Genomic DNA, 20,237 nt, shown 5'->3' on the forward strand with positions numbered 1-20,237 from the left:
CTAGCACAATACTGGAATTCTTTAACAATAAAAATATTAACAAGATTTTTTTTTAAAAATCACTTATTACTGTTAAGACCAATGATTCTAGCGATGGAGCACAGATGAGTTATTTGCTGTCTAAGGTGCCACTTGCTATGAAACTGAAAATAAAAAATATAGCCATGGGCTAAGATTACACCACACACTTTCACCACAGATCTTACTAGGTACAATGACATTTGGAAGAAAAGGTGCTCAATCTTTTTGCACTTATTTCAATTTATACTATTCTGTACTCTTAAAATTCCATACCTGTGACAGACTGCTGTGATACAAATCCTCTGCAACACTCACTGGAGAAATGTTCTACTTACATATGAATGTTTCATGCTCAGTCACAGTGATTACCTTTCTATTTTTACCACATTCCCATCATACCCTGCATTTGAATCAATCATATAAGCAGAGAGAGCAGAGTTTGATGTCAACATCTGAATTTATGAGCCATCTGAGAAGATGCATGAAAGACAACGATAATTTTTAAATGGAAATAATCAATTTTCAAATGAAAAGGCATGGAGAATTATAAAATAAACAACCCACTAAAAAGTGAAGCCAAGGTTTGAAGAGTGTTTGCTTCAACTACTAGCCTTCTTGAATGTTTCCCATGTGATACCGTGAGCTTCTAACATGGCTCCACTTAGGACTTGATGGCTGGCAACAAGAATTCAGGTTTCAGTGCACTAAATATATAAATCTAATAAATTTGAGGATGTCTGCTTCAACAGACAAAATAAAGAACCAGAAAGTGGTTTCCTGATACTCGCCTGTGGCTGAGGCACTGACTTGCTGTGTAACTGTAGAGATCACTGTACCATCCTGTCCTACCAAAGCTGAAGCAGATTTATTGTTGACTGCAGCAGGTATGGATCACAAAAATAACCCTCTGTGCTTCAGTGCACTCCTACATGAAGGCAGTAATAACACAGCTATAATTGTCAGCTCTCTTCTGATAGTTAAAAAGGCAAAATTAAGTATTTTAAGCTTCAAGGACAGAGCTGTGGATTAAAATTATAAATGCATATACTTATATATACATACAGACTGCCCCAAAAGCACATACATGAGATTATTTAGAAATTAATTCTTTACACTCTGAAATGCAAACATGTGAGCAAAAATTCAAAATACATTTTTCAAACTTTTTTTAGTAAAATTGTTCCCCATTTTCAAGCACCTGGAAAGCCATAGTGGCAAATGGTAAAAAAATATTATAACTAATCTGCCTTATTTTTCAAATGAGCATTTGGTTCAATACTTCAACTAGTGGTTCTTAGAAGTTGTCTACAGAGGGATAATGCTCAAAATAACTGTTTTGCATTAGCCACCCCTGTAAGCATTTCTGCTGCACATTATTAGCACATTTGCTCAGTTTAATTAATTCACTGTCAAGGTTGACTATGTTCATCACCCAAAGGCATTCTCTGTGTGGAAAAGAAGTGTCACATGGGGAGACAGTGCCAAATAACTTCTGAGGCTCAAGCTTTACTCAACAGCTTGGTGCAGACTAGCTTCCTCATGCAGAAACAAGCCCCTATGAATTAACCTTTTTTTGCTCCATTAATACCACAAATTCATTGAAAAGACCTTCATGTAGTCTATTACTTTCTGCAGTGATTCAACCATAAACCAAGACACTGACTCAGCAAGGTAATTAATGCATGTGGCTAACTTTCTGTACACCAAGTATCCCACTGGGGTTCAGGACTCAAAACTAGATTCATTCTATTCCACACAGGACACATCCTGCATCTCACCCTCCTGAGGAAACAGGGCCTCTCTAAAGTGCTGGAGGTGCTGGATGAGGTGGGGGTTGCTAGCTTAGATGCCTGCAATTGACAGTGGGCTGAATCATCTGACCAAGGAGCCAGAACGCCAGAGACAAGAGAAAATCAAAGGCACATGGCCAGGAATATGACAGATGAGGAAAACAGAACTGTGTGTATTCATGGCAGCAAGCTGGTAGGTTGAGTTTTTCATCCAAAATCCTGCTAAGAACAAGTATACACCTGATGTTGGTCTAACTGGTGACTGTTAGCCTAGTCTTTTTGCTCCACAAATCTTTGCACTCCTACCACATTTAGCACTTTGGAACAAATAATAATCCGTTCCCACCTGGAGAAAGGGAAAATATATTTGAGAGTGTTTTGTGGTAAAGAAACCAAAAAAGACAGAGCTATTTTCTCTGAAGGCCATCAAAGCCCATGCCATTGATCTCTACGGGAATCAGTTGATAACCGTTTGAAAGATTTCACTAGAGTGGTTTTCATGCAAGACTAGCCTGAAAATGACCTTCTTTATGTAACTGCAGCATAGTTTGGAATAATAAGATGCTGCAATAATAGATCTTTTTCAGTCTCTTTGCTATTACCTGGCACATTCTCTTTTTTGTACTGGTAATAAGGAACTGGTATTACTCTTTAAATGACTGTAAGTGGGAAACAGATATGAAAGATACAGAAAGTATTAGTTTGAACAACAACAGTAGGTATCACAGGCAACCCAAGGATTGGGTACCTAACTTCTTGGCATGACTTATAATTATCTCTATGTAAAGGAGAACTTCGGTTCAAGGTGAAGAAGAAAGACAATGCCTCAATGATTTTTCTCATCTTTTATGGTAGCTTCATATAGTAGGAAAGAAGCTAGTAACTGTACTGTTAAAAATGGAAAATACACAGGTTTCTCTATAGGTACACATTAATTTTATCACAAGAACCATCCTTGCTCAGGAAACAAAACTTCTCTCCTGTGAAACATGATCCTGAAACACAAGCATGAGAGATAGGAAAATGATTCAGTGAAGTCATTATGTCCTATACTCCACTTTGCTTAATATTAGCAATTTGCAGATACTAACTTTAAAGAATATAGCCTAGGGCCAGATTGCTCCTAAATGAGAAGACTTTTTTTTTGACAAGGCTTTGCTTCACTGTTTCTTTTTATTAAACACACAGAGATATTTAAGAAGAAGGGATAAAATCCTTTCTATGCATGGGGAGAGGACATATATATGAAGGGAATGTAAAAGATAATAATGCACTACTTTCTGATGGTTCCTGGACACAGTACTACTTTTGTATCAGAAGAGCGTGTGCCAACTTCAAATCAGTATTTAATGAACCCAGGCAGGAAATGGGGGATGGGAGAGGGTGCATAGCGAGCAGGTCCTCATCTCGAGGCTAATGCCATATATAGGAAACCTGAAGAACAGAAAGTGAGCTTTTGTCCAGACTTCGAAAGGCTCTAAAGTGAAAGCATTTCCTTTTCCTTGCTGGCAGGCTGGCTTAGAAAAGCTGTGGGGCAGTTGAGGTAAATGATGCTAAATTCAGCTACAAAGATTCCAACAACAGTACGAACAACAGCAGCAAAATTCACATCTTACTTGAGAAAGATAAATTGTTCCCTATTGCTGAGTCACCAGCTATTATCACTAAGACCATTTTGAAACAATAACTTGGACTTCTCTAATGTAATGAAGTTAACAGAAAGAATTTAGAAACAAAGAGTTCGTGATCTTAAAGTAAATCTTCTGTGGTGTTCTCTATTTAACTGTCTTTTTTTTTTTTTTTTTTTCTTTTTTTCTTTTAGCTGTGAAGGGTCAGATATTATACCAATATGAATCTATTCTATGCTGTACTCCAAGCAGGAGTTACTGTTTTTTTCCTGCCTTATATCTACCAAGTATCAATAAAGGAATACATAGTCAAGAAATCTTGCTTTTTTTTCCCACCATATAGGCTGTTATTTTTTATACTATTGTACTAGACACCCATGCACAGGTAAGCGTTATGTGCTTTACAACACACGGTCATGACAGTTCATGCCTGAGATAACTTGAAGTCTAAGTTATAGGACAAAAGGGCTATGTATGGGTGTAGACCATCAGAGGTACAAGAGAAAATGAGACGGTACTGGTTAGCATGATGGCAGTATTGCCAGCATACCAGTGGCTTATCCTTTGCCAAATTTTTTTCTAGCGCTGTGGCAATGGAGAATTTTCAAGATACTGAATGTGGCTAATGAGATAACAGAGATCTCTGTTATGATTTCACTTGAAGCAGAAGGAACAGAATAGGAGAAAACACTGTGAAGAGATCCTCATTTTGTTGGGTCTGTTGCATAGCACAACAGGTTCCTGGTCCATGCTGTGGGCTGCCAGTCACCGTGGTAATATACATAAGTAACAAAGCAGCCTGCTTGTCTATGCCATGCCAGGACCTGCAGATTAAGGGAAAAGTCAAATCCCACTTTACAACTGCACCAATGAAAGTAGACAGAAGAGGCATATCTAAGGTTCCTAAGAAGTTAGTCTGAGGGTAGTGAGCTATGGAGAAACTTCCAAGTTTCCCCCTCAATGATGCAGGCAGTATGAAAGGCACAAGATACTCCCATGGACCATCAGAAAGGATAACAGAGAAGATAATTAACTTTCTCACCAAAACTATGAATGCAACTAAAGCCAGGCAGAAAGCTAGAGAGGCAGAGACACGGGTCAGGGGTTGAAACTGCTTCCAGCTTCCTCAGCCGTTTTATGCAGAGCTGCAAATGAGTTTGTCTTTCTCAGAGACCTGACAGTCTCATGGCCTTTCCTCTGCTGCACACAGGTCTCGCAGACATGTAAATATTCTCTGCTCTGCAGAGTTTCTGACTTCTGCTCTGGCTTCCTGTAGGCAGCCACAGACTGTTTCAGCCGCCTCTACATGGCTGAATATATCAGCCATAGGCAAGATGAGCAGTGACTTTTTGTTTTCATACATGACTGACTGACAGTTGCTGTAGAAGGCCACATCCCAGTACAAGACAATACCAGATAATGAAGATCTGGACATCCTCCCCACTGGCTGACAGACTAGGAGGTAGCAGCATGTAGTACAGTTCTGTAGATTCAATGATTTCTAAATTCTGGTGATTTAAAATTCCATTTCTGAAAGAGTTTAAGTTAGATTCATGAGACTGAAAGCTATTTACACATGCCCTCTAAAACTCTTCCAAGAACTACATGGAACTGACCGCTGGGTGGTCCCAAGGAGGCACCAGATACAGCAGTACAGGATGGAAACAGTGTTTTTCTGGCTTGTATCACCTAATGTGTTCTCAGCATATAACGAAACTGTTTCCTGTACAACCATTCACTTTAAGGGGAGTGCTTGGTCCTGTATGAAACCCTTTAGTCCCTTGCTTTATTTTACTTTTGTAAAAGGTAGAATGCTTTATTTTTTCAGACTAAGGTAAATATCCATTCTCCAAATCAAAAAAACAGGTTTAGTGAAACACATGGTAAAAGAGCTAATTAGATTAGAGGGGATCTTGCAGCCTTTCAGCTCTCTTCAGGCTAAGGAAGCCAATTTAACAAGATTAGAAAATTTTAATTGATTTCCTAAAGAAGGTTCCAAAATGAAAGATTCCCTGAAGCTGTCTTAAATATCTAACTTTTCCTTGTTATTAATTGCAGTCTGCATGAAACAAAAAATTTCTGTTTTATTTTCCATGGAAACAAGTGTCATCTTTCTAGAAATGAGTTTCTGAGCTAGGTGTAGGAATTACTTAAGTATACTGCTTGCATTTAGCCAGAATTAGAGATCTTTATATTTTTTCATGAAAAGCTGATCAGTACAATATATTTTGTGCTGGTATTTGTTCTGCATGTAACCTGTGAGGCAAAAGAGCAGGTCTCTCAATAGAATTCTTAATAATTTCTATTCTTTAGCACAGAAACAGCATCCCCTTGCATTTGCACCACTGGGCTATAAGGTGATTCCAATGAGGTCATGATTTCACTGGGCCTCTTGAGTCCTAATTAAGTCTGCTGAAACCATGGCATCTTAAGCTTTTTCCATGCAAACTAATATTATTTTCTAATAATAGACAAGGAATTAAAAAGCAAATAATAATATAATGTCTTGAAACACAACAAAAGAACAAGGATATTTTAAACTTAATTCTTATCTTCCCTGCACATCTTCGAATTATGTAATATTTTTGCAATTTTTTAGCACTTATGGGAGCCAAATTGCTTCAAAGTTCTCAGGAGGTGTCAAGGAGAAAGAAGAAGGTGATACGGGCCATTTAGTAAAGGACATTCCTAATTTGCATGGTAATAACCAAATTTAGATATGCATGACTGGCAGTCCTGGTTTGGTCTCCACTGGTTATTCTTGCCCCCACTTCATACCATTATACACCAGTTGGTTCTAGCTGGGAAGAAGTAATGGGAATATAATACCATACCTTCAGCAAACAGAGTAAATCTCACTCTTCAGCCTAAATCCTCCTCTAACACCCATTGAATCACTAATTTGCACAAGAAAATATGGTTTTTTTCAGTGAAGAAGTGCCAGAGAGAATACCCTATCCTCAAGAATCAAGGCTTTTGTGGGGTTACAATTTGATTGCTAGATACATGATTTTTTCTAGAATAATCATGTTCGTGATTATGTTATTCCCCAAGTCCCATACAAGAAGTTAATAGGATGATTAATTCCCACAGGTTTTAATCTAGGAAAATATCCAGCAGTGATAACACATTGATGGGAGGCAAAAGTATAATTTAATACTTCATCAGGCTTCAGAAATTTATTAAGAAATACCATCAGTTTAAAAACCTCCAGTTTAACAGGGCATCAGTGTTATGAGCAGATAAGAGCTGGGCAGGTCTAGATTGCTGAAGTGTACTCTTCAGAGTTGTTCAAAGGCAACACAGAGCACAGGGTGCCAAGAAAACAAAAGCAACCAAAACACGATGTATCCTTCTTTCCTAGCAGATGAGAATTATTGGCCAAATTTAGCTCAAGAGTAGCAAGGCACTTCAGCTCCACTAAAGAGAAATGAAGATAAAATTGGTTTCAAAGTTGTTTGGACTTTCAGAACATGGCTGGCTAACTTCTGCAGGCAAGGCTAACTTTCTGAAAGGATCTCTCCATGTTAAGTGAAGTGAGGAGAAAACTCCCACCTGTTTGAAGTCTTAATTAGACATTGACACTGTACCTTCACAATGAAACGGAATTAAAACAAGTTTACTTTTAGATAGGTTCTTTACGCTCTGGGATATAATTCCAGTCCCCTACAACTTAATTAGCTAAATATACAATGTAACCTTCCATCTGGTAGAGTAATTTAACAGGAATAATTGTGCACCACCATAACTCAACGAGACACTGAGGAAAACCATTGAAATGCTATTTCCTTTCTTTTGGAGGAGAATTATGTACAATTTCAGCATGCTTTGCATTTCTAACAGTTAAAGCCAACAGGGAGGTATCACTCTCATTTATATTACTTTCCCATGAGAAAATAAAAAAGGAAAGTACAAAGCTTATGCCGTTGTTCATGAATGGCTCTGTAATACTTACTTGGCTTTAGCCAGAACATGTTATTTGGCAGCTTAAACCCTTAATTAGGAGTTGTGGGTTTGAACAGATTTTTCAGTGAAACTATGTTTTGCAGGAGTTTGCAGAAGTGTAATCTTTACTAACCAACGTCTTCTATTTTGGATGATCTGATACCATGTGATTTCCACTTTTCACTTCTCTGTCTGTTTCTCTCTTTTTGTCATCTTTTAGATGTTCTTTACTTTCCTAAAGGTTTTCAACTTTCCCTACCCTAGATACAGTGGAAGAAAAATCCTAGTCCCACTGAAATCAAACAGGACAGTTTCTACTGACTTCAAAGAGTCTCAGATTTAATACACAGTATTTTTTAACTTATTTATCCAGAGGGAATAGACTTTGAAATGCCCATTAAAACCATTCCACTTCATTTTCAATGGACATTATGCTCTTAAAATGGTTTAGATTTTAGAACTGCACCCTGCTCCTTATTTAAGCTGTTTCCTTTAGGTTCAAAAGTCAAAAAGGTGTCTAGTATCTGATTACCTGCTTATCAAAAAGTTACACAAGCTACCTGTTAATGCTAATTTATGAAACAGTTCTGAAAACATATACAGTTTGTGTAAGAAAAGCTTTTATGTAACCACATGAAGCAGAACTTGTAATTCAATTTTGGCTATGCACTGGGCAGTGATAGGAGAACCAAGATGGTATTTGGACCAACGCTGGATGATTAGCCTAGCCATCAAGAAGGTTCAGTACCTAGCACAACAGATTAATTACTGCCAACACAGAAAGTGATATATATACAAGTAGTGCGATTTTTGCTAAAACAGAAACATAGTAAAAAAACTTTATACAGGTCATCCTGACATTGAACAAGAATCACCCATGCATAACAACCTTCGCTTCCTGCAACTAGTAGTAAGTGATAAATAAAACATATTAGAGGAACGATCTTGCACTGATGGGAAGACTATGATGGTCTTTACAGGGATCATCTCACTGTGATAAGCTCCAGTGATTTCCTTTGGGCACCTCACCTGATCCAAATTCATAAAGACTGTTCATTAACCCAGGAAAACAAGGACTTTGAGAGGCAGGAATGCTCAGCATCCCCGAAAAAAAAATATCAATAAAATGAGGAGAATCATACCACGTTTGCCTTGTTTCCCTGCTTCAATAAACAAAGTGCTTCTCCCATTTATTGTGCCCACTCATAAACTCAAGAGAAAAAAAATGCTTCCCTCCACTAAGCTTGACTTCTTCATTTTGGCAGACATGGTAATGGAGGGTTTGTGATCCTCTAAGCCTTTTTTTTTTTTTCTTTTTTTTTTTACCAAAGACCAAAAGAAATTCAGATTTTTGATATACTGTTACTTCATAGGAGAGTGTTTTCCTAGAAAATGCAAACAGAAATGGACTTTGGTGGCAAAAAAGGGAAAGGAAGAAAAACTTTCACACACAAAAATGTTTTTCTCCTCAGTTTCAACTGCCCCAGTAAATTACTGAGTCACTAAATGCAGAATGAATGGTAAGGAAATATTCTAATTATTATTTTTTTTTAAAAAAAATTACATCTGCTGAGTTCTTATTCAGGAATCTTTCACTCTCATTACACAGGAGCTATGCTGTTATTCTACTGCCTAATCAGGTTAACTTAATATGGTTCTTCATGACTGCATCACACTTCTTCTCTTTCATCACAATATTAAACAAACCTTCATCTCCTTTTTTTCCTGTATGAAATCATGTAATTTCTCCCCTTCAAGCAAGAACCTTGTAGTATTCATTATTTAAAACCCCCATGCTATATTTGCATTGAGCGTGCTTGCAATTTTTCGAAAGCAAGCGACAAAGATCTCAAACAGTACTATTGTGAGTGATCTTCAAGATCTGTAAGCAATATGGAAGTTGTAATGTTACAACTCCATCAGCAAGGAAAGATTCAACTGGCATAAAACCAAAACAAATAGAAATACTGATTGACATTGCCATTCTGCCAAAATGTGCTAAACTCAGGAAAGAAAAAACAGTTTATACTTGACATGATGACGTCCCCAACTTTCCCCCCCATTTTTTTCCAACAAAAGCCAAAACATGAGGCAAAATGCAGAAATTCCATCTATAGAAACATTTTCAAAAAGCATCCAGCTTTGGTTAGCAAGGCTAACCTTGATTGGAATTTACTGGCATTTGCTGGTATTGGAATTTCCTGGCATTTGCTGGTTTGCATCAACACTTGCATACAGAAAATCAAATGTTACAGATTGAAGAAAATGCAAATGTTATGGCCATTTGCCAGAATTTCTGCATTTATTTCAACAAGGTAAAAAAACCCAAAACAAACAAAAAACAAAAATTCCTTTGACAATCACTTCTATCCTATCAAATCCATGCTGTTTGCTACATTTTTGTTAGTTTTACAGTAACCTTGTCAAGCAGATAATATTTTCCTGGATAGACAGACACAGAATTATAGAGATCAACAATCAAAAGTTCCCTATACTAAATGATCAGGTCTTGAAAAGTGCACAGCTCCCATCAGAGCTCTTACAACAGTCAGTATGAATTTCAAAAGTGTTCAGTAATAGGGATGAGTTTTCAAACCTCTCTGGGTAATTTAGATGCATTAGTCTCATTGAAAGTTAATGAGCCATGTGCTTCTCAGGCTTTTGGGTGCTTTGCAGAAAACATACATTACAACTGGTATCCATGGTGAAAGTTGTGGGCATTTTGAAAATTTGATCTTAGGCTGTTTAGGCTAAATTCTAGCTACAGATGTGTAGCTTCTTATGGTATATTTATCTGTCCAGTGAAGCAATAGCTCCCCTTGCTCTGCTCTTTTGAAAGCCTGTCAACACAGAGCATCTGAATGCAGCTGTGCAAAGAGCTGCATATCCTGGCCTCTAGCCCCTAGGACACTCCCAATCCTCCACACAGCTAAGCTGCATGAAGCCCACTGCTGACAAGTTCTGCTGCATCTTGTACAGAAAGGAATAATCCACATGGTTAAGAGAGTTATTGAGTAACCATAGTCACTGCACTAGAATGTTAATTCTGGTACCTAACTGTTAAAATAGAAAGAGCAAGGCTCTTAATCTTTCCCTAGTTACTTGTGCATCCCAATCATTCCAGATTCTAGAAGAGTAAAACCTGCACAGACTATCTTCCTCTTTACCATAGTCTCTCTGAATTAATTTTTAAAAGATTAATAAGGACATGCCACTTCAGGACTAATTAAGCTAAGGTTAGATTACTGAACAAGAATGTAAGCAAGCATGATTTATGATTTACAATGCCTGTGTTACACTCGGTGTTCCCTTAGCACTGAAAAACACATTAGAATGTCAGGAGAGAATCATTCAGCTTTGCTGTCCCATTAAATCTGATCTTAGAGTAACTGCTTCTATCAGAATTATCTTCCAAGAGCATTATATTACAGCTGAAGAAAAGAAAGATGATACCTCTGTATTTTATATTATGAATATGCAAAATGAAACTGAGAAGCAAAACAAAGATGTGATTAAAACCCACAACAGGTATTCCTTTCTTAAGGCTGCAAGGAATGTGAGGTCTGCTTTCGTATGAATTGCTGACATGCAGGTTCAGCACCACAGAGGGTTTACCAGGAGCCAGTGGCAATAAGTGTTCATAGCCTAAAGGAAAGGAAAAGAGGTTCACCCCTCATGGTAAAGGTCAGATTTCTGCAGGCTTATAGCCTGTCCATACACATGAGTGTTCATGGGACATCTTTGTCTAGTAAGGTCCCATGAGGATGACACAGGCTCCACAATGTCCCCTCTGCCTGGAGGATGGCCCTATAACCACCCAGATCAGTTTAGGGTCATTTGACTTTTGTTGATCTGGTTCCTGTTGCTTTTACTCTCAACCTGATTATTGCAACCTTTGTGGGGATGTTGCTGAAGGCTGGAATTAAACAGCTCTAGTGCACAGAGAGATCAGATGTGTAAACAGGATATTTAATAGTTGCTATATTCATGGGTGTGGAGAGCAATCAGATATACTCCCTTGCTAACATACAATATGCTGTACACTTCACTTATATTTGCTTATCAGAATCACTCTATAAACATCACAGAAACAGTTGTGCTAATGATTATATTAGTATTTGTCTATTTATTCTGTAGATATCTTTTGAGAGAGTCATCATGTCCTTTGTTCAGTTCTGGAACTGATGCATTGCATGCCCAAATATTTGGAATAACATATAGAAAACATCTGGATTTAATTATATTATAGTCCTCTTATGCAGACAATGGGAATTGAATTAAGGAATATTTTGAAACCCCCACAGAGATATAAAAGTATTAGCAGCTGCACGAGAACTTTACTGTTACAATGTTTGAAAATGTTTTGTTTTACAGATCAACAGTCTGACACATCATAAATATCAATCATAACATTTAAGATATATAAATATGAAAGAAAAATTGTAAGTTGTATTTTAAAAACATGTAATTAATTCATTGCATTTAGAAGATGTAGAGTGTGTCCTTTTTGTTTAAAAAATGAAAATGTATATTCTATTGGTACAGAAAATGTATCTATTGCACAGTGGTATTAAGCAAAGAACCACATAAGGGCTTATTGTGATTGAACAGCCTGAACAAGATTTTATAGAATCTTGTTATTTTGCCACCATATTATACAAAGAGTAATTCAGCTAGAATAAATTAGCACTTTGCTTTTCATGCATTCATTCCTTTGAAAATATTTGGGGATATAATATGAGCTTAGAGAGTCTGCTCCAAAGTATTAGATGCAGACTGGATTTTCATTCTGAATGTATGCTGGTTCCAAATGCCACTTCTTTTCAAGTCAGTACCAGTTTTGCAGTTAGTTTTCAATCTCCCAGTGGCTAAATCACATTCAAAGGCTGTTAGCGCAGTAGGGGGTCAGACTTTCTCTCTGAATGTAACTATATCACTCAACAGCAGACTCATGCAATAAGGGGTCTAATGTTTTCTTTCCCCCCCCCCTCCTCTTAGTGTCTCCCTGCATTCCTGGATACCAGTCAATGCACCAAGGACCTGAGGCAAAAGCCACAGGGACTCCACCACCATCCTTCTAGCTTTCTTTATGGTGTAGAAAAAGCCATGTCTACAGTTCACCTGCTGTCAAGACAAAAGGTTCAGTTGCTAAATCCTCTGAAACATTCTGAAAAGTTCAAATGAACATTTTCTTGTACAAGATTACACATTCCTATGTGTAAAAAGCATACACAAACATGTGCATGCACGTATGGATACAAATTTTCGCAGCCAATGAGACTAAGTGTATTAAGCTAATTCCTCTTCTTTTCATGAATTCCCCTCAAAATGTCCTGAAAAACATTGTCTAAAGGCAGCACGCCATCTGAAGACAGATTCTCTATATACCATGCAAAGAGAGAGCGCTATTAAACCCAAAAGTAATATTGAGACAAAGAAAATAATGCTATAAAAGATCCGTGAAATGATGGCCTGTTTAGAAATCAAATTTATCAGGACTGAAGCTTGCACTAGCTGTTAGCATTGGGAAGCACTGACTCTCGATACCATGTGGTCAGTCCAACTTCTTAAAGATGCAGTCAGGATCTTTGAACTTACCCATAGTATCGTGCTGAACAGGCTTTGTGGATTATGATATATGCCTTGTTGATGGACAGCTGGGTTAAAACAAAGGGTGGGAGAATCACTGGGTAGGGGGCTCGAATAAACTACGCTAACTCACCCGTTTTACGAAGTGGAAAATCATCCTTGGCATCCTGTGCTCCTGGTAAAGTGTATTTGTATGGTGGCGAGGCCCCACTCAGGGGTGGAGAGCTTTGATCCAGTGAGGTATGGTGGGCAGCCCTGCAGCAGACACAGAGAGGTCACAAATTAGCAGTCACTGAGGTGACCAGCAGTAACTATCTACACATGTTGTACACATGTCTCAGCTGTGTTTATGTTCTTGTTCATCTAAGTGTGCACAACCACAGGTTCATGCAACCAATTTCACTTTTACAGTAAGTTATGGAACTGTTTGGAATGGCCAAGAATGCACTTTTTGCACTCATTACAGAAGTCACATAGGATAAGAGTCATGTTGACCTACAGACAGGATCTGTCACCAGTTTGGGGAATTGACCATTTTAGATTGCTGTATTTTAATATGAACCAGCTGAGGCACAGCAAAATCCATTTAAGTCTTGTTTATCACATACAAATAGATGTACATTGATCCAGCCTCTTCTATCAAAATGTGGAGGATTTTCAGGGCAGGGGTGCTTGTATAAAACTAACTGGAAATACTGAGTTATTATTACCTGCTGGGGGGTGGGGGGCAAACTATTTAGTGGACAAAGATAAAACTGCATTTCAGTTCACTTTTTAAGTTTTGTGAGTGCACTGCTCTGCAGCACATAGCACTAACGTCAGCAGAGAAGCTCCAGGCTGAAGAGTGCTTTCTGACAACTGCTGGATGAAAGAAATAGTGTGGGCAGATCTTTCAAATCTGGAAATAGCAAATTGCAAAGAAATTGCATCATTTGGCCCAGAGACAGGTGGGGTTTGGTTGGTTGGTTGGTTGATTTTTCTATTTAAAGGTGAAGAGAGGGAAAGGAGGCAAATTTTCAAACTTTGTGTTTGTCTGAACGTTATGTTACTTGGCCTTTTATGGAGTCTCTCCCTATCTTTCCAAGGTAGTGTGGTTAATCGACAATACATCTCTATCAAAAGGGACACTACCGAGTGGAAGTACTACCTTCCCTAGTGTAGCAGAAGATATCCTCTGCAGAGCTTCTCATTCTCATTTGTCTGAAGACTCAGAACTAAGCTCAGATTATGAGTCCAGAAATCTTACCTACTCAAGAGAATTTTACAAATTATTTTGAATAAAATAAAATAAAAATTAAATTAAATTAAAATAAATTAAAATAAAATAAAATAAAATAAATATTTAAAAAAGTACTGCACCTTCACCAGAAACAACGTGACTATATATTAAATCATGTTACCACAATGCTCTGATCAGCTCAGAATGGAAACTCCAAGGGCAGGCCTTCAGGAATTCTTTTTAAAAATAAATAGTACAAGATGGAAAGCTAGTGTACCATATGCATTTCTGTTTGTCCTATTGAAGGTCAGTTTGGGCATAACATTTGAAGTCTTTCAGAAATGTAGCCAGTTCATTTTGTTGGATTGACTTATGTGTCTGTTGTAATAAGGAAGTTAAAAAGGAAATAATTACTACTTTTTTTTAAAAAAGGGGTAAAACCTGTAAAATCTGTAACTTTTACAATGTTAATAGGCTTATTACAGGACTCGACAAAATCACTTGTTTCTAAGTGGTCTAAGCAGATTCTTATCAAGGCCAAGGCATCATAAGATTATGCAGTTCTGAATACTAAAATGCATCAGAGTAAGAAAAGTTAAATGACTACTTCAAATCCTTCTTAAAATCCTTGTGAGTTACACCATTCAACTAACTTCACTGGAAAGCAGCACTTCTTCAAGAAGAAACAATTTTTGTGATTGATTAAAAATCCAAGTAAATCAAACACAAAGTTGTTCTAACTGCAAAAGCCAAAGAGACTTGGAAAAATGACAGGTCTAGTTATAAAATTTGTGATACCATCAAGAGCTGAAGCAGTCAAAATAAAAAGTTTATACACATTTCTGACAGCACCTTGTTCTGAATAGCTCTCATCACATTACTGAACACCACATACTCTTCAGTTCAACCAGAAATATTACACTTCTGGCTTTCTGCTAACTTCTTGGTTGAATTGTCTTGTTCTAGAGGCAGACTCTCAACATCCCTGCTGGAGAAGCATTCTGGCAAGTTTTAACAGATACCTCGATGAGGCAAGGAAACAGCTTAATATTGAACATACGTGTACCAGAGCTTGGGGTGACGGCTCATGGAATGATTCTTCCCATTTGCTGGAGAGTCTTTTGTTGCTGATTTACTCAACAGGAACTCTTGAAGTTTCTGCTTCACTTCTGTACTGGCCACTGCTCCTAAGACACAAAGAATTAAACATATCTTATCTTTACTTAAAATTCATTTTGAAAGGAAACAAAAACCAAAATGCAAAAAAAGAGCCTGTGTCTTGCTGCTGGAAGTTTTGTAAACTATAAAAAATACTGGTGGAAATCAGTCAAAATGAGATAACATTCAGATTAAATGTTTGTCTGTAGAAGACTGAAGTTGGCCATAACCCAGAAATCCAGTGAAGTCATACGGAATGTTTCAACAGTTGATGAGGCCATTTATCCAGGGCCAGATGTATCTAAAGAATTTAAATTATTTCCTAATAATTCCTAAATACAAAACCAAGGAAAGAACTATAAAGATAGTGACAGAAGGTCACTTTGAGTTTGCAGTAAAGAATGTTTTTTCATTTAGTAAAATAAGAGCAATAGCACAGCAAAACAGCCCTCTGAACGCTGTCTTGGTTACGAGCAGAGTGCCACAGAAAGAGCTAGCAGTAAGCCTTTTTGTTCAGCCTCTTAAGACCTTGTACCTGTGATGTCTGGAAGACAGACCACAGTCTGAAACATGAGTCTTAGTTGAGAACTCTACTCTTACGACACAAAAACAATAGAAAGACCAAAATGCCAGGAAGACACAGTGCATTTTGACCCCTCTTGGTGGCTAGCTCAATACAAGTAAGGCGTGTCAGTGTCAGGTTAAACTGCAAATTACTATTTGCAGCATGGGACATGATTCTTTACTCACAGCCATAATACTCTTAATAAAAAAAAGCATGAAAAGGAAAAACCTTCCTTCAGTTTTCAATCAACAGTGACAAAAAAAGGAAGAAAAAACATTTATTTGAAAGTAGCAGCACTAAGGCAGACTGATACTCTAAGTATTTGGTTACCCAACCCTGACACAGCACAGCTAGCTGGTGAGCATGTCCCCCTGTGACCTGGTTCCCATAAAATACCTCTGCTGCCCCTCAGCTTCAGACGCTAACTCCCCTCTCTGCACCTTCCTTCCCTCCTCTACTCAATAAGTAGGTCAGCAGCAGCAAACACTGGGGCTGGGTCTGAGGGGTTAATACTGCTCCTTAGCTGGCTGCTACACACTGAACAGGCACTCAGCAAGCCAAACTGAGAAGGGAACCATAGAGTTCATATCGCTGCTTTTCCTCTGGTGCGAGTGCTAATAAAGCCCAACTGTTTATATGGAGCTGATTTTTCATATCACTTACAAGTACCTTTTGTTCCTGCAGTTTCTGCCCTCCTCCCAGTGCTAATTCAACAGGCTGGTGATGCTTTCATGGGTTCATTGTTCACCAAAATACTGGAAGCACCACGGACATGTTAATTTCTAAAGCCTACAATATGGTACATCTAGAACTGTTGAACTGATACATTTTTCTTGGGTGGAAAAATCAGGCAGGTGCATAATGTACAGCTCTTTTTGCTTCAGCCTTTGTCAGTTAGTTCTTGTGGTCATCTAGCAGGGCAAGTAACAACGTCTGCTCGTGGCAGCTTCATTTTGAATACCTTCACAATATACTTTAACCTGATTTGTAAACTAACCTCACTAAGGAGAATTATTTGTATCTGTCTCCCTCTAGTGAGCACTAAATCCCAACAGCATCCTTTGTCTGTCATTTGCCTTAGAGCTGTATATGAGCTAGAAGTAACTCACGGTTGGGTCTCATGAAATGGCATCAAGAACGAACATGAGGCGGTTTGAAAAAGTACTAGCAAAATTAATCAGAAATCTCAGACAAAGGTATTAAATATTTTTTTATCTTTTCAATCTTAAACAACATTGAACATAGTTGTTACGATCAGCAAGTAATTTGATTTTTTTCTTGTTTTATAGTGCTTTCTGTATTGGGAAATAAGCTCTTCAGGAAGAATTTCTCATGTGAAGCTTTAGGCTTTCGATTTCCCTCCTTTTTTATAAAAAGGTCTGGATTCTTGAGAGACGTATACACAAGTCTGTCAGAATGTGCTTTCCTACAGTCCTCCAAGTCTGCACACAAATCAGCAATACGTTTCTGTGGGTGCATCAGGTGGCCCTGCTTTTCTGCAGGCACAGCCCTGACTTCTCTAATTGAGTATTTCATACAGTAATAGGCTTGTTTCAGGTTCCTGTTCATTGTCCATTTTGGCTGCGAGAAGGCAAAGGGGAATAGATTAATTTCTTATTAGGATTCATGGTACATTGGCTCTTACTTTCTCGGCCTCTTTCTTTGCCTCGGAGGGGAGGAAGCTGCTGTTCCCTGCGATGCCTCTCCAGTTCCTGCTCTTGTCTCTGCTGCTCCAGTTTCTGCTCTTTTTCAAGGAGTTCTTGCTGTTGTTTAATGGCTAGGAGTTCCTGTTGTAACTTGCACAGAACAAAAAGACATGAGAAAGTGCAGCTTGCACAGGCCAGTCCTGGCTAAAACAACCCCCTTGAATAACTATCAGTGCTTGCTTTTGTGCATATACTTTTCATCTCTTATGCACCTCTCCCCAGCCTTTTAAGGGGGATAAGTTGTTACTGGCTGTCACTAAAATGAACTCTAATGTCAGGTAGCAGCTCGCTGCTCTGGTTTCACTTCCTTCTCTTTTGGCAAAAACGCCTGGAAATTGCACAGGGTTCTTTGCCAGCGCATCACCAACTCTGGCTACCGTGCTCCGCTGCATTTGTCAGCTCCATCAAGCGGAAGCTTAGCACAGTAGCATAATGGCAAGTAGATCAGAAGGAAAAAATGAAAAGAAAGGCAAGATCATAAATTCCCAGTCAAAATCCATTATAGCAATCCTACTGTAGTGCATGTAATCCGATAAATCATTTTATTTTTACATTAGACGAGGCAGCTTAGAGAGGAGTGAAAACACCACACTTTCAGGGCCCGCCTCCATTTTACAAATGCAAATATTATGCACTTGCCTATCAATTTGATTTGTGGGCACAAACTCAAACAGCAGCCTGAAAAAGAAGTCTTCTAATATACTCAAAACTGCACATACAGAACAGACAGCCATATTGAAGTCTGGCTGAAAATCCAGCATTTTTAAAATAGGCAGTTTGATTTTCTGTGGATGTGGTGGCTTCAGCAGCTTGAGGATTCTCATAGTACTGCCTTGGTTTGCTGTGAGCAACTTGCTGGTAGGTGCTAGCAGTTTTGCTTAAAAAGGCTTGTATCACCCAGATACAAAGAAATAAGCACTCGGACACCACCTTTCAGTCACAGCAAACTGTTCAGGCACGCTCACTTTTCATGTCTACCTAAGCACACTGAGCTTGCAGATAAAATGAGGAATAAATGAAAAATGTTGCTACCTTTATGTGTTCCTGGAGCTGGGCCTGATGCTGGCGGGTCAGGTTTTCATGCTGCTTCTGAAACTCTGCAATCAGCAGTTGTTTCTGAATTTGCTGCTGCTGCTGGATCAGAAGTAGTTCCTGCTGTAGCTGCTTTTCACGCATAATTGGGTCCACCATGGGAACCATCATCCTGAGATCAGTTCGCAAGTCTAATGGTGAGATAGGCTCTAGTCCCACGGGAACCTCTGACTTTACATCCACTGTGGGAAGAAAACAACAAAATGTATATATATAAAATATAACTGGAGAAGGAGAACAGAGACCATTTCTGCTGGGAAAAAGACCAATTTCACTCAAGGACTGCTTCAATGTGCAGACCTAACAAAATACTAATGCAGTCTATGCTGTATGCAGACTTCAGACATTCCTACTAGCAGCTGGAGATTTTACAGATTATTTTATCACTTTCTTTCCATTCTCTGCAAAAATACTCCCAGATTAACATTCTGCTAAATAGACTAACAAGCAACCCAGTTCTAAAACCATGTCACAGCCTACTGGAGCAATATTTAGAGACAATATCCTAGGCACTATTAATGCTCCACAATAAACACTCTGGGCACTTCTTCAGTGTAAGATGGACTTCCAGTTCCCACTGCACTGCAAGCGATTTTCCAAAGCTAGCGTGTAAATTTTCTGAGGATGGTGTTACACATGAACAGCTATGCAATGCTACTTAGCTACTGCATGTAAACGTACCTGGCAAACACATAGGAATAACGCATACAAAATTACAGGGAAATTATTTGACACACAAACCGAAAAGTTTTAGTACAGCTTTTCCAAAAGTGACCGCCATGCTTTAACTGGATTATACATAATACACTATATATGGCTCACAAAAAAATTAAAATCTTGATATGTTCTACTTTGTTGCAGCAATGGTTTATGTTGTTAATCCAACCTTAAAGTATTTATTGAAGAATCCTGAGGTTTTCTATCTCCTTATTTAAATTGAAAGGTCTAGAAAGAAGCAGAAGAGAGAGATTTGATGATTTTCACTACAGTACTTGTAAAGCTCAGATTTTCACATTAAGTGGAGACATAGTGTACCTTTATCTATTTCAAAAGAACAAAACCCTAGGAAGTAGCATTTCTAGAAAAGGAAAACAAACAGCAGCTGAGGGTCTCTGCTTGGGCTCAGCAGTTCTGATTCCATCCACGAGAGGACAGTGGAACACAAACACATGCACTCCTGTTCCTAGTGCTCCACTATCTTCATTGGAAAATAAGATTATTAACTGAAAACAAACATGCTGTCAGAAATTGCCAAGGAACAAGACTTTAAGCATATTTTCTCCTTTTGCTTTGCTACAGCTGTATTTGTTTTCACGGAGAAAACCAAAATGAAACAGAAATATTGTAGCAAGCAGGAACAGTAAAATTGAAGCAGCAAAAGTTGAAACTGCAGCAAATGGAGAGAACTGAATTCTAACCATAGAATCAAATCTACTAGTAATATGTTTTCTAAAATGGAGAGATGAGGCACTAAATCTATTCCACTGATCAAACTCTTTTCTTCTCAAAATTCTGGAAAAATAC

General features: G+C 38.2%; 1 protein-coding gene across 3 annotated transcripts in view; it reads right to left on the reverse strand.

The window, feature by feature from the left end:
* The window catches only part of HDAC9 (histone deacetylase 9), a 485,255-nt gene that overhangs the window by 212,261 nt on the left and 252,757 nt on the right, over positions 1–20,237 (reverse strand). The window contains exons 4-7 of one of the 3 annotated variants that reach the window (XM_056333956.1): positions 18,654–18,895; positions 17,561–17,711; positions 15,253–15,379; positions 13,107–13,228 (exon numbers count right to left, since the gene is read on the reverse strand). In XM_056333956.1, the coding sequence (XP_056189931.1) occupies positions 13,107–13,228; positions 15,253–15,379; positions 17,561–17,711; positions 18,654–18,895 (642 nt within the window). The remainder of the gene's footprint in view (positions 1–13,106; positions 13,229–15,252; positions 15,380–17,560; positions 17,712–18,653; positions 18,896–20,237) is intronic. The other 2 variants (XM_056333955.1, XM_056333954.1) reach the window with 2 other exon arrangements.

The sequence above is a fragment of the Falco biarmicus genome, chromosome 4, assembly GCF_023638135.1.
Source record: "Falco biarmicus isolate bFalBia1 chromosome 4, bFalBia1.pri, whole genome shotgun sequence".
Lineage (NCBI taxonomy): Eukaryota > Metazoa > Chordata > Aves > Falconiformes > Falconidae > Falco > Falco biarmicus.